Source organism: Mobula birostris, chromosome 7 (genome assembly GCF_030028105.1).
Source record: "Mobula birostris isolate sMobBir1 chromosome 7, sMobBir1.hap1, whole genome shotgun sequence".
Taxonomy (NCBI): Eukaryota; Metazoa; Chordata; class Chondrichthyes; order Myliobatiformes; family Myliobatidae; genus Mobula; species Mobula birostris.
In genome coordinates, this window is record NC_092376.1 from 39453616 (window position 1) to 39468898 (window position 15283).

Below are 15283 nucleotides of genomic sequence, written 5' to 3' on the forward strand. Positions count from 1 at the left end.
TGTATCTTCTCCTCACCACCTTTCCCATGGGAGAGGAGCAAATCTTCAGAATTATTGGGAAACTGTTCAATATATGGTGACTACATTCTAAACCAAGATCTACAAATATGATTTCTCTAACTTCCGTTAATGACCCTCCTCCCCTTCTTACACCATCCCTTATTTATTTATTTATCAATTATTTCCTTCCTTTTTTCTCTTTCTTTTTTTTCTCTCTCTCTCCCTCTCATAATCACTCCTTGCCTTTTCTCCATATTCCTCTGGGCTCCTCTCCCGCTTTCTTTCTCCCTAGGCCTTCCGTCCCACGATCTCTTCTCTCCCCACCCCACCCCTTTCTCCAGCTCTGTATCCCTTTTGCCAATCAACTTTCCAGTTCTTGGCTCCATCCCTCCCCCTCCTGTCTTCTCCCATCATTTCGGATCACCCCCTCCCCCTCCCACTTTCAAATCTCTTACTGTCTCTTCTTTCAGTTAGTCTTGAAGGAGGGTCTCGGCCCAAAACGTCGACTGTACCTCTTCCTACAGATGCTGCCTGGCCTGCTGCGTTCAACCAGCATTTTGTGTGTGTGGCTTGAATTTCCAGCATCAGCAGATTTTCTCGTGTCTACAGATATCAGCAGTGAATGGTATAGTGTATATGTTTGTGATACTTGAAGGGAGAATGGCAAGATATTGTTCACTCATAGAAACATTGGAGAGAATACATTATGCACTCTACATACCCTAGAACAGGTCTTGCACTTATCTGCTTCTGCTGCACTATATTATTCTCTGATGGTAAAGGTTAATTGATACTGTTGGAAAAGAAAACTAGTTTCCCTACCTCAAGACCCAGCTCTTAGCGAAGGCAAACACTGATGATAAAATCCACTACTACCTTCAATGTAAATGCAGAGCATTTTTTTCCATTTCAGGAAAAGAGTATACGTATATCATGACCTCTGACCTGGCATTAAACTAATGGTCTACTAAGGAACTTCTGAGATCTGGATACCTACCTCAGGCACTGAGGCCCTATGACTGAGTTGGCTCCATTCTTTCCAAATAGTACTCTCACCCCTGTCGTGCGAGATCACCAGACGGAAAAGAAAATGTTGCATGCTCAATGCTTCCTTGAAGAAGTGCAACATTGCTACTGACCTCTGCCAATCTCAGCGTCGTGATCATTCACGTTTTCCACCTGGCACTAGGGGCAGCTCAAAATATCGAGAACCCCAGAACATGCACTAGGAGCAGACAAACTATAGAAAACACCCAGACCGTGCACCAGGAGGAGACAAAATATAGAGAACCCCCAGACCGTGCACTAGGAGCAGACAAAATATAGAAGACCCCCAGACTGTGCACCAGGAGCAGACAAAATATAGAGAACCCCCAGACCGTGCACCAGGAGCAGACAAAATATAGAAAACCCCCAGACCGTACAGCAGGAGCAGACAAAATATAGAGAACCCCCAGACTGTGCACCAGGAGCAGACAAAATATAGAAAACCCCCAGAGAGTGCACTAGGAGCAGACAAAATATAGAAAACCCCGAGACCGTGCACTAGGAGCAGACAAAATATAGAGAACCCCCAGACTGTGCACCAGGAGCGGACAAAATATAGAAAACCCCCAGACTGTGCACCAGGAGCAGATAAAATATAGAAAACCCCCAGACCGTGCACCAGGAGCAGACAAAATATAGAGAACCCCCAGACCGTACAGCAGGAGCAGACAAAATATAGAGAACCCCCAGACCGTGCACCAGGAGCAGACAAAATATAGAGAACCCCCCAGACTGTGCACTAGGAGCAGACAAAATATAGAAGACCCCCAGACTGTGCACCAGGAGCAGACAAAATATAGGGAACCCCCAGGCCGTGCACTAGGAGCAGACAAAATATAGAAAACCCCCGGACCGTGCACCAGGAGCAGACAAAATATAGAAAACCCCCAGACCGTGCACCAGGAGCAGACAAAATATAGAGAACCCCCAGACCGTGCACTAGGAGCAGACAAAATATAGAAAACCCGCAGACCGTGCACCAGGAGCAGACAAAATATAGAGAACCCCCAGACCGTGCACCAGGAGCAGACAAAATATAGAGAACCCCCAGACCATGCACCAGGAGCAGACAAAATATAGAGAACCCCCAGACCGTGCACGAGGAGCAGGCAAAATATAGAGAACCCCCAGACCGTGCACCAGGAGCAGACAAAATATAGAGAACCCCCAGACTGTGCACCAGGAGCAGACAAAATAGAGAAAACCCCCAGACCGTGCACCAGGAGCAGACAAAATTAGAAAACCTCCAGACCGTGCACCAGGAGCAGACAAAATATAGAAAACCCCCAGACCGGGCACCAGGAGCAGACAAAATATAAAAAAACCCCAGACCGTGCACCAGGAGCAGACAAGATATAGAGAACCCCCAGACCGTGCACCAGGAGCAGACAAAATATAGAAAACCCCCAGACCGTACAGCAGGAGCAGACAAAATATAGAGAACCCGCAGACCGTGCACCAGGAGCAGACAAAATATAGAGAACCCCCAGACCGTGCACCAGGAGCAGGTAAAATATAGAGAACCCCCAAACCGTGCACTAGGAGCAGACAAAATATAGAGAACACCCAGACCGTGCACCAGGAGCAGACAAAATATAGAAAACCCCCAGACCGTGCACCAGGAGCAGACAAAATTAGAAAACCTCCAGACCGTGCACCAGGAGCAGACAAAATATAGAAAACCCCCAGACCGTGCACTAGTAGCAGACAAAATATAGAAAACCCCCAGACTGTGCACCAGGAGCAGACAAAATATAGAAAACCCCCAGACAGTGCACTAGGAGCAGACAAAATATAGAAAACCCCGAGACCGTGCACTAGGAGCAGACAAAATATAGAAAACCCCCAGACCGTGCACCAGGAGCAGACAAAATATAGAGAACCCCCAGACCGTGCACCAGGAGCAGACAAAATATAGAAAACCCCCAGACCGTGCACTAGGAGCAGACAAAATATATAAAACCCCCAGACTGTACAGCAGGAGCAGACAAAATCTAGAAAACCCCCAGACAGTGCACTAGGAGCAGACAAAATATAGAAAACCCCGAGACCGTGCACTAGGAGCAGGCAAAATATAGAGAACCCCCAGACGGTGCACCAGGAGCAGACAAAATATAGAGAACCCCCAGACTGTGCACCAGGAGCAGACAAAATAGAGAAAACCCCCAGACCGTGCACCAGGAGCAGACAAAATACAGAAAACCCCCAGACCGTGCACCAGGAGCAGACAAAATATAAAAAAACCCCAGACCGTGCACCAGGAGCAGACAAAATATAGAGAATCCCCAGACCGTGCACCAGGAGCAGACAAAATAATAGATAAACCCAGACAGTGCACCAGGAGCGGACAAAATATAGAGAACCCCCAGACAGTGCACCAGGAGCAGACAAAATATAGAGAACCCCCAGACCGTGCACCAGGAGCAGACAAAATATAGAGAACCCCCAGACCGTGCACCAGGAGCAGACAAAATAATAGATAAACCCAGACAGTGCACCAGGAGCAGACAAAATATAGAGAACCCCCAGACAGTGCACCAGGAGCAGACAAAATATAGAGAACCCCCAGACCGTGCACCAGGAGCAGACAAAATATAGAAAACCCCCAGACCGTACAGCAGGAGCAGACAAAATATAGAGAACCCCCCAGACTGTGCACTAGGAGCAGACAAAATATAGAAAACCCCCAGACCGTACAGCAGGAGCAGACAAAATATAGAGAACCCCCAGACCGTGCACCAGGAGCAGGCAAAATATAGATAAACCCAGACCGTGCACCAGGAGCAGACAAAATATAGAAAACCCCCAGACCGTGCACCAGGAGCAGACAAAATATAAAAAAACCCCAGACCGTGCACCAGGAGCAGACAAAATATAGAGAATCCCCAGACCGTGCACCAGGAGCAGACAAAATAATAGATAAACCCAGACAGTGCACCAGGAGCAGACAAAATATAGAGAACCCCCAGACAGTGCACCAGGAGCAGACAAAATATAGAGAACCCCCAGACCGTGCACCAGGAGCAGACAAAATATAGAGAACCCCCAGACCGTGCACCAGGAGCAGACAAAATAATAGATAAACCCAGACAGTGCACCAGGAGCAGACAAAATATAGAGAACCCCCAGACAGTGCACCAGGAGCAGACAAAATATAGAGAACCCCCAGACCGTGCACCAGGAGCAGACAAAATATAGAGAACCCCCAGACCGTGCACCAGGAGCAGGCAAAATATAGATAAACCCAGACCGTGCACCAGGAGCAGACAAAATATAGAGAACCCCCAGACTGTGCACCAGGAGCAGACAAAATATAGAGAACCCCCAGACCGTGCACCAGGAGCAGACAAAATATAGAGAATCCCCAGACCGTGCACCAGGAGCAGACAAAATATAGAGAACCCCAGACCGTACACCAGGAGCAGGCAAAATATAGATAAACCCAGACCATGCACCAGGAGCAGACAAAATATAGAGAACCCCCAGACCGTGCACCAGGAGCAGACAAAATATAGAAAACCCCCAGACCGTGCACCAGGAGCAGACAAAATATAGAAAACCCCCAGACGGTGCACTAGGAGCAGACAAAATATAGAGAACCCCCAGACCGTGCACCAGGAGCAGACAAAATATAGAAAACCCCCAGTCCATGCACCAGGAGCAGAGAAAATATTGAGAACCCCCAGACAGTGCACCAGGAGCAGACAAAATATAGAGAACCGCCAGACCGTGCACCAGGAGCAGACAAATATAGAGAACCGCCAGACCGTGCACCAGGAGCAGACAAAATATAGAGAACCCCCAGTCCGTGCTCCAGGAGCAGAGAAAATATAGAGAACCCCCAGACGGTGCACCAGGAGCAGACAAAATATAGAGAACCCCCAGACCGTGCACCAGGAGCAGACAAAATATAGAGAACCCCCAGACCGTGCACCAGGAGCAGACAAAATATAGAGAATCCCCAGGCCGTGCACCAGGAGCAGACAAAATATAGAAAACCCCCAGACCGTACAGCAGGAGCAGACAAAATATAGAAAACCCCCAGACCTTACAGCAGGAGCAGACATCTCTTACTAGCTTACTTTCAAATCTCTTACTAACTCTTCCTTCAGTTAGTCCTGACGAAAGGTCTCGGCCTGAAACGTCGACTGTACCTCTTCCTAGAGATGCTGCCTGGCCTGCTGTGTTCACCAGCAACTTTGATGTGTGTTGCTAAAATATTAAGTTTTTTTTGTGGGATCTTTGAGTTTGACAGTAGCATTACACCGAATATGGGGAAAGTTAAATTTCTAGGCAACACAATCTCAAAACCAAAGGTATTACCTTTTGCCAAGATTGTTTTGGGATGTCATCTTCTTTATTTTTTCTTTGATCTCTTCATCTGAAATGATCATTTTTGAAGAACTGTGTTGAAGATTCTAAAATATAGAATGCAAGAAGACTACTTAGCCTTATTTTACTGCTCACAAGCTGTTTTAAGTTCTCATAATATCTTCAATTTTTTAAATTGATCTATTTTTGTGATATCAATGAATTAGACCATATTTAATGTATATTTTGACAAAAAAGGATTTCATTATTAACATTTGTACACTACCTGTACATCACTAAGAAGCATGGAAAATTACTTTAAATTTCTATCCAGTGATTTGAACTAATTTTACCTCCATCTCAGCACTTTTCTTTTCAATATTTTTATTGATATTACATAAATTACATGAATACAAATACAAAATTCATAAGGATACAAGTAAATAATACGAATTACATTACATTTAAATCATAGTAATATGATCATAGTATCCTATATTCCAAAACAATCATGTATAAAAAAAGATTGGATTATGAAATGGAATAGAATAAAATAATTGTATTTTATTAAAAAATACAATTCTATCTATTATCTAAGTTATTATAGATAGTTTGCAATAATCAACTCACTATGAAATAAAATATTCCTCATATAAATAGTTCTTATGACAGAGGGGTCCATTCAACTCATTAAGTGCATGCTGGCACTCAGAATAGACCTAGGAGTCCCTTTCCTTCAATTATATTCCCACTACCTCCTCTCTCTTCCATGCCCATCATCACCAGGGGCAAGTCGTAGTGGCTTGTCAACCTATTGGGGTGCCTTTGAGAGGAAACCGGTGCACTTTGTGGAAACCCATGATTTACAATAAATGTAGATATTTTAGATGTACTATGTTATTTTTATTGGCCTTTCAAACCATCTCCAAACCTTCGATGTCATAATCTGTTTGTTTTCTTCGCTTTGGCTTAAATTGACATGTTGTGTTACGGAGGCCTCTTCTTCTAACAGCGGGTGAATGGGCAAGCTGAGTGGATCAACCAGGATATCATAGGGAACCATTGGGTGCATCCATGACGCAGGAGCATAAATGTCCCATGGCGGTGGCTGCCCAAAAGTACCTTAAGGAAAAACAATTGAGAAAACATGTTAAACAGGCATAATAATACGCGAGAATGATGACAAGATTATATACTTTCAAACTGTCAGATAAACAAGCCCTTTTTTTAAACAGTTTAATTCCAGGAATAAGATTAAACTTCTTAAATTTTGCAATATATTTTCAATCAAACAATTATTAAAATATGGACTTGGAGGAGAACGAGATGAAAAGGTTTGTGAAAATGGCAGTGGAATGAGAAGAGGAAGACATAACAAAGATATACAGGGAGCGTGGAGAGAACAGCAAGAGAAAGGGGAATAGCCACAGCAAGGAAATAGGGGAAGAAGCAGATGGCAGGGAGGAGAAAGCAAAGGGATACAGGTATCAAATAGATGTAATGGGGAGAGCAAAACAAAGGCAGGGAAATTGCTTCAGCAGTCAGGGTGATTAGAGCCCCCAAAAGTGTAATGGACAGTCTCATTCTCAGTAAGGAGGGCGCAAGACTGATCATCTAAACCTCTTCAGAATGTACGGTTGAAGCAACGGGGGCAAGGACTGGGAAGGGAGGGGAGTAGGCAAAGGAGACCCATTGTTAAAACTTGATGCCATCATGTCAGGGAGTTAAATCCCAATGAGAGCAGGTGACGTTTTACCAAGTGCAACACTCAGGCAGAGAACTGGCAGATTTCTGTTCTGTTTGATTTCTAGATGGTTAAATTTTGTACTGCTTCATAAGCCCGATAACTCTGGTTCTTTATATCTATTTTGTGCATCAGATTATTGTGAAAGTTTGTTGTGTTTGAATGGCTAATAACAATAATAATACTTTTTTAAATGATTAGCTAATAAGTGCCTTGAAATCTGGCTGCTGATAACTGCGACTTTTTTCATTTTACACCTTTAATATTCACATCAAACTATTGCAATTGTTCAACATTACATCTGAATGTTTACTATTTCATGATATTTTAGTTAGAAGAACACGAGATCAACAATTAGAGTTTTGTTACCAATTAATTCACCATCCATGCTCCACAGTCGTACAGTACCCTCAAAAGCAGAAGTCACCATCAAATTTTGTTCTTCTATCAGTTCCATGCTGGAACAAAAAAAAAATTAAAATTTATTATCATTAAACTAAAAGAAATGGAGGTTTTTAGAACTTAAAGCAAAGTATACTTTGCATACTTACCAAGTAATACTGCTTACATGGGCTCTCCAGTAGTTAAGAACTATAGCACAATGAAAAAGACAAGGCAGTTAAGTTACTACTAACAAAATTTAATATTCAGCCTTTTTCTCATTACACAATGCTTTTTCTCTGCACACAGCACATCTAACATGTGATGTAAAAAAAATGAAAGCAAAAAAATCATAATGCGATTTAGAAGATTTGACATCCACCAACCAATCAGTGGAGCTGCGTTTGGAGAAAACCATCCACATTGTGCTTTTTCGCAAAGTGAACCCCTACAAATGGAAACGTGTTCCTACAGGATGTTTTTCTTCCAACAATAATGATGAATAGCAAAACTGCTACTTCGTGGCTGAGGGTAAGGGTGGGTGGGGCAAGTTGGTCAAAACAGTTAAAACCCGTGGAACCCAAGTTAAAAATATTCAGTTCCAAAATTGCCTCAGTAACAGGAGAAAACAACATTACTGATCATGTTTTGAGTTTGGAAGGCCATGGAGCTCAATTGTATTTCTCAAGCTTTTTGTTATGTATGTTAATCATTAAGATTTAAATGCCACGTCATGATTTAGAACATGACATAAAACAGTCACGTGATGTACCCTAGTTTACGGAATTCAATCTACAGAAGGGTGAATTAATACAATTGTGGAGCGTAAACCAGGCACAAGAATATATGTTCCCATAAATAAGGAAAGAGGTACTAAGCCTTATTGGGTTTAGAAGTGGATAATTCCTAAGGACTGAATGGTATTTATTCCAGGCTGTAAAGGAGGTGGGCAAAGGGAGAGATTGCCGGTGGTCAGGCTGAGAATTTTATATCTTCCCTGGACACAAGTGAGGCACCAAGTGACTGGAGGACAAATGTGGCTTCGCCCCTTTTCAAGAAAGGCAGCAGGGAAAAGCCTGGTAATCAGAAAGAGATTTAATATCACTGGCATAGGTTGTGAAATTTGTTTTGTGGCAGCAGGGCAGAGCAATATCTTGAAAAACTATAAATTACAACTACAGACATCGAGGTAACCATGTGAGCCTAACAACAGTGGGAGGGAAGATGCTGGAAACAGTTCTCAGAGAGAGGGTTAAGGGTCAACTGGAAATGCAGGGTCTAATTAATGACAGGGAACATACAATAGCTTTCTCAAACGTACATCTTGTCCAGCCAATTGGCTGAATTCTTTGATGAGGTAATAAAGTTTATCAATGAGGGCAGGGCAGCAGATGAGATTCACATGGACTTTAGTAAGGCTCCCATAGGAGACTGGCCCCATAGGTTAGGGCCTATGGAAGTTAGATCCAAAATTAGTTTGGCAATAGAAGGCAGAGGTGATAGTAGAGGGCTGGTTTTGCAATTAGATGCCCGGGTGCCACTAAGATTCAGAGTGGGAACCTTGCTGTTTGTAACCTATGGATGTGGGCCAGGTGGCAAGATAAGTTCATGATGAATGTAGAGTTGTTGACAGTATGGAAGCCGGACTCATTCTGTTATCAAAATATTAATGTGTTGGTGAAATGGGCTGAGAAATGACAGGGGAATTTAGTGTAAGGTGATGGATTTCGGTAGTCCTAATAAGGCTAGGACATACACCATGAATGGTAGGGTCTTAGTGAGTATTAAAGAATAGAGGAATCTTGGAATACAATTTCATATGTCCTTAAAGGAGGCAAGATGTTCTGGAAGGCATAGAGGATATGGGCCTTCAATAGTAAGGGCACTGAATACAGAGGCAGAGAGGTTATGTTTCCATTTTACAAAACCTTGTCACACCTCAGCTGGAGTACTGGGTGGAGTCCTGGTCACCATGTTGCAGGGAGAGGTAATAATGCTGGAGAAGAATGCAGAGAACATTATCTGGGATGAAGCAGTTCAGTTATTAGGTGAGTCTGGAGAAGCTGGGTCTGATCCCCCTAGAGCAAGGAGGTTAAGAAGGGATGTGTTTGAAGTATACGAAATGACGATGGCTATGGACTGGGTAGAGTCGAGGAATGTTTTTGTTCACACACAGGTAGATTAAATTTATAGTAAAGGGAAAGAGATTTAGAGGGGATATGAAGAGGCACATGCTTCCACAGATAAGATGGTTAAAGTATACTTGGAATGATGCTTTCCTTTGTAGCTTGGAACATAAAACAGAAGTGAATCAAAAACTGTGTAAAATGCTGTTTACCTTCTGCTCAATACAGTATACAATTCTTGTAATGACATTAACGTATACACTCACACAGAAGAGGGGACAGAGGCAATATATGAGGTTGTTACCAGTAGTAGGGAATGTAACCATTGACAAAGTTTGAACTTATTTTCTTTGGTGATGAGGGGAGATTTAATTGAGGCATATGAATTTATAAGCAAGGGTTTAGAAAAGCAAAGAATTAAGGACTAAGGCTTAAATTAACTATGGAAATGTGAAGGTGGAGAGGAACATTTTGCCACTGACTAACCTAATAAATACCCCAAGGCTTTTAAATATTTTGGGATATCCTCAGTATATGTAAAGTGTTTTACAAATGCAAATTGTTTCTTCTGACTACAGAATTGTGATAGAACAAAGGTGCTCCATATCTATAATAATTGTAATGTGAATGGATAAAAGGACAAATACAGCAAGTCGGGGAAATGTAGAGGGTTACTGAAAATGCAAGCAGTAAAGTTCAGTCATTGATTTCATGATAACTGCTTGTTATTGAAGCGCACCTTCAATAACTCCAAAAGACTGAGGTTGGGTAAAATACTGAAAGGCTTTTATTCGCTGTACAATACGACCTCCATGGTGAGTGTCTGCCCCCGGGCTGAGGGGGAAGGACAAGGCGAAACACCTTTATACAGGATTCTGAGGGAGGAGCCGCAGGGGCAGTCAGCAGAGGGGCGTGTCCAGAGAGTTAACCAGTTACAACATATATATGATTTACCACAGTTATTCTGAAGATGATTCAGTTCTTCACTTCCATCTGGCAGACTTTAGGGTATTTTTAAACTGACAAAATCAAATATTTATCTAATTAAATAATCTGATGAATATTTTTACATAACAAATCATTTATTGTCTAGCAAACCTAAACAATTATTTTTTAAATTTAATGTTTACAACAAAGTACCATCTTTGTCTGGATCAAAACAATGAGAATATGACATAGTAGTAAAATACAACAACAAGCAGCTCTGAGACAGTTCCATGCTGTTTAGTAGCAGAATAAAAATTACAAACATACCACCTCAAGGGATATTCGAAATTTGGAAATATATACTTTTTGGAACAATGGAGCATCTCAAATTCTTACTTTTTGGTGGATCTGTTCCTGGTCCTTGAACAGCATAATCCTTTATACTGTAAACATAGATATATCCAACGTAATCCGCAGTGTAAAGTAAAGAGTCATTGGTTGATGCACCAAGACTACTTATCTGAGACTTCACTCTGGACTAAGAAGATGGAAGCACATTATCAATTTCAGAATGTTGAAAGTTGTATTGGCATGAATAGCGTGGTGAAGCAGATATAGCACTTTTTTCAGACTTTTTCTAAACACTGCTTCCTTGTATTAGTGAAAAAAATGCACAGTGTCTATCATCAGTAACACATACAAACGCTGGAGGAACTCAGCAGCTCAGGTAGCATCTATGGAAATGAATAAACAGTTGACGTTTCGGGCTGAGGCACTGCTTCAGGACTGGAAAGGAAGGAGAAGAAGCCAAAATAAGGAGATGGAAGGAGAGGAGGGAATACAAGCTGGAAGGTGCTAGGTGAAGCCAGGTGTTTGGGGGAGGGGAAGAAGGTGGAAAAGGTAAAGGGATGGAGGAGGAAGAATCTGAAAGGAGAAGAGAGTAGATCATGGGAGAAAGGGAAGGAGGAGGGGCATCTAAGGGAGCTGATAGGCAGACCGGAGAAGAGAAGAGGTAAGAGGGGAGCTGGAGTGGGGAATGAAAAAAGGGGGGAAAAAGAAATGGGAAAAATCTATCTCCAGGTAGGCTATGTGATGAGGGAGAAAATGTCACTGATGACACAGTAGAAAACCCAGGATCCTTTAACTCCCTGGCATCAGATAAGTGGTTCACGTGAAGCCTTCAGCCAAAGGCAGTGGGAAAACTACAGGAACAATCAAGCAGGTGAAGGACTATGGGCTGTGGCTAATATCATGAAGCTCAAAGGGAATGGTCCTTGAAACTTATTGTTAAAATAGCTATATAGTCCTAATGATAAAATGTCCCCTCAAAAAAACCTGACCTTGTATTACTCACATTGAGTAGAAAAGAGTAAAATAGACATAGAAAACATAGAAAATAGGAGCAGGAGTAGGCCATTCGGCCCTTCGAGCCTGCACTACCATTTATTATGATCATGGCTGATCATCCAACTCAGAACCCTGCACCAGCCTTCCCTCCATACCCTCTGATCTCCCAGCCACAAGGGCCATATCTAACTCCCTCTTAAATATAGCCAATGAACTGGTCTCAACTGTTTCCCGTGGCAGAGAATTCCACAGATTCACCACTCTCTGTGTGAAGAAGTTTTTCCTAATCTCAGTCCTAAAAGGCTTCGCCTTTATCCTCAAACTGTTACCCCTCGTTCTGAACTTCCCCAACATCGGGAACAATCTTCTTGCATCTAGCCTGTCCAATCCCTTTAGGATTTTATATGTTTCAATCAGATCCCTCCTCAATCTTCTAAATTCCAACGAGTACAAGCCCAGTTCATCCAGTCTTTCTTCATATGAAAGTTCTGCCATCCCAGGAATCAATCTGGTGAACCTTCTTTGTACTCCCTCTATGGCAAGGATGTCTTTCCTCAGATTAGGGGACCAAAACTGCACACAATACTCCAGGTGTGGTCTCACCAAGGCCTTGTACAACTGCAGTAGTACCTCCCTGCTCCTGTACTCGAATCCTCTTGCTATAAATGCCAGCATACCATTCACCTTTCTCACCACCTGCTGTACCTGCATGCCCACTTTCAATGACTGGTGTATAATGACACCCAGGTCTCGTTGCACCTCCCCTTTTCCTAATCGGCCACCATTCAGATAATAATCTGTTTTCCTATTTTTGCCACCAAAGTGGATAACTTCACATTTATCCACATTAAATTGCATCTGCCATGAATTTGCCCACTCACCCAACCTATCCAAGTCACCCTGCATCCTCTTAGCATCCTCCTCACAGCTAACACTGCCGCCCAGCTTCATGTCATCAGCAAACTTGGAGATGCTGCATTTAATTCCCTCATCCAAGTCATTAATATATATTGTAAACAACTGGGGTCCCAGCACTGAGCCTTGTGGTTCCCCACTAGTCACTGCCTGCCATTCTGAAAAGGTCCCGTTTATTCCCACTCTTTGCTTCCTGTCTGCCAACCAATTCTCTATCCACATCAATACCTTACCCCCAATACCGTGTGCTTTAAGTTTGCACACTAATCTCCTGTGTGGGACCTTGTCAAAAGCCTTTTGAAAATCCAAATATACCACATCCACTGGTTCTCCCTATCCACTCTACTAGTTACATCCTCAAAAAATTCTATGAGATTCGTCAGACATGATTTTCCTTTCACAAATCCATGCTGACTTTGTCCGATCATTTCACCGCTTTCCAAATGTGCTGTTATCACATCCTTGATAACTGACTCCAGCAGTTTCCCCACCACCGACGTTAGGCTAACCGGTCTATAATTCCCCGGTTTCTCTCTCCCTCCTTTTTTAAAAAGTGGAGTTACATTAGCCACCCTCCAATCCTCAGGAACTAGTCCAGAATCTAACGAGTTTTGAAAAATTATCACTATTGCATCCACTATTTCTTGGGCTACTTCCTTCCTTAAGCACTCTGGGATGCAGACCATCTGGCCCTGGGGATTTATCTGCCTTTAATCCCTTCAATTTACCTAACACCACTTCCCTACTAACATGTATTTCGCTCAGTTCCTCCATCTCACTGGACCCTCTGTCCCCTACTATTTCTGGAAGATTATTTATGTCCTCCTTAGTGAAGACAGAACCAAAGTGATTATTCAATTGGTCTGCCATGTCCTTTCTCCCCATAATCAATTCACCTGTTTCTGTCTGTAGGGGACCTACATTTGTCTTTATCAGTCTTTTCCTTTTTACATATCTATAAAAGCTTTTACAGTCAGTTTTTATGTTCCCTGCCAGTTTTCCCTCATAATCTTTTTTCCCCCTTCCTAATTAAGCCCTTTGTCCTCCTCTGCTGAACTCTGAATTTCTCCCAGTCCTCAGGTGAGCCACTTTCTCTGGCTAATTTGTATGCTTCTTCTTTGGAATTGATACTATCCCTAATTTCTCTTGTCAGCCACGGGTGCACTACCTTCCTTGATTTATTCTTTTGCCAAACTGGGATGAACAATTTTTGTAGTTCATCCATGCAATCTTTAAATGCTTGCCATTGCATATCCACCGTCAATCCTTTAAGTGTCATTTGCCAGTCTATCTTAGCTAATTCACGTCTCATACCTTCAAAGTTACCCCTCTTTAAGTTCAGAACCTTTGTTTCTGAATTAACTATGTCACTCTCCATCTTAATGAAGAATTCCACTATATTATGGTCACTCTTACCCAAGGGGCCTCTCACGACAAGACTGCTAATTAACCCTTCCTCATTGCTCAAAACCCAGTCTAGAATAGCCTGCTCTCTAGTTGGTTCCTCGACATGTTGGTTCAAAAAACCATCCCGCATACATTCCAAGAAATCCTCTTCCTCAGCACCTTTACCAATTTGGTTCACCCAATCTACATGTAGATTGAAGTCACCCATTATAACTGCTGTTCCTTTATTGCACACATTTCTAATTTCCTGTTTAATACCATCCCCGACCTCACTACTACTGTTAGGTGGCCTGTACACAACTCCCACCAGTGTTTTCTGCCCCTTAGTGTTATGCAGCTCTACCCGTATCGATTCCACATCTTCCCGGCTTATGTCCTTCCCTCCTATTGCGTTAATCTCGTCTTTAACCAGCAATGCCACCCCACCTCCTTTTCTTTCATGTCTATCCCTCCTGAATATTGAATATCCCTGAACGTTGAGCTCCCATCCTTGGTCACCCTGGAGCCATGTCTCTGTGATCCCAACTATATCATAATCATTAATAACAATCTGCACTTTCAATTCATCCACCTTGTTACGAATGCTCCTGGCATTGACACACAAAGCCTTCAGGCGCTCTTTTACAACTCTCTTAGCCCTTATACAATTATGTTGAAAAGTGGCCCTTTTTGATGCTTGCCCTGGATTTGTCGGCCTGCCACTTTTACTTTTCTCCTTACTACTTTTTGCTTCTACCCTCACTTTACACCCCCGTCTCTCTGCACTGATTCCCATCCCCCTGTTGTGAACTAACCTCCTCTCGCCTAGCCTCTTTAATTTGATTCCCACCCCCGAACCATTCTAGTTTGAAGTCACCTCAGTCGCCCTCGCTAATCTCCCTGCCAGGATATTGGTCCCCCTAGGATTCAAGTGTAACCCGTCCTTTTTGTACAGGTCACGCCTGCACCAAAAGAGGTCCCAATGATCCAAAAACTTGAATCCCTGCCTCCTGCTCCAATCCCTCACCCACGCATTTATCCTCCACCTCATCGCATTCCTACTCTCACTGTCGCGTGGCACAGGCAGTAATCCCGAGAA

The 15283-nt window shown here is 42.9% G+C and overlaps 1 protein-coding gene across 6 annotated transcripts in view; it reads right to left on the reverse strand.

Moving 5' to 3' along the window:
- Positions 1-15283, reverse strand: part of wdr95 (WD40 repeat domain 95) — a 136070-nt gene that overhangs the window by 6278 nt on the left and 114509 nt on the right. For 5 of the 6 annotated variants that reach the window (XM_072262947.1, XM_072262945.1, XM_072262950.1 and 2 more), the window contains 5 exons: positions 10933-11074; positions 7654-7693; positions 7472-7560; positions 6290-6480; positions 5371-5465 (listed from right to left, as the gene is read on the reverse strand). In XM_072262947.1, the coding sequence (XP_072119048.1) occupies positions 5371-5465; positions 6290-6480; positions 7472-7560; positions 7654-7693; positions 10933-11074 (557 nt within the window). The remainder of the gene's footprint in view (positions 1-5370; positions 5466-6289; positions 6481-7471; positions 7561-7653; positions 7694-10932; positions 11075-15283) is intronic. The other variant, XM_072262948.1, reaches the window with a different exon arrangement.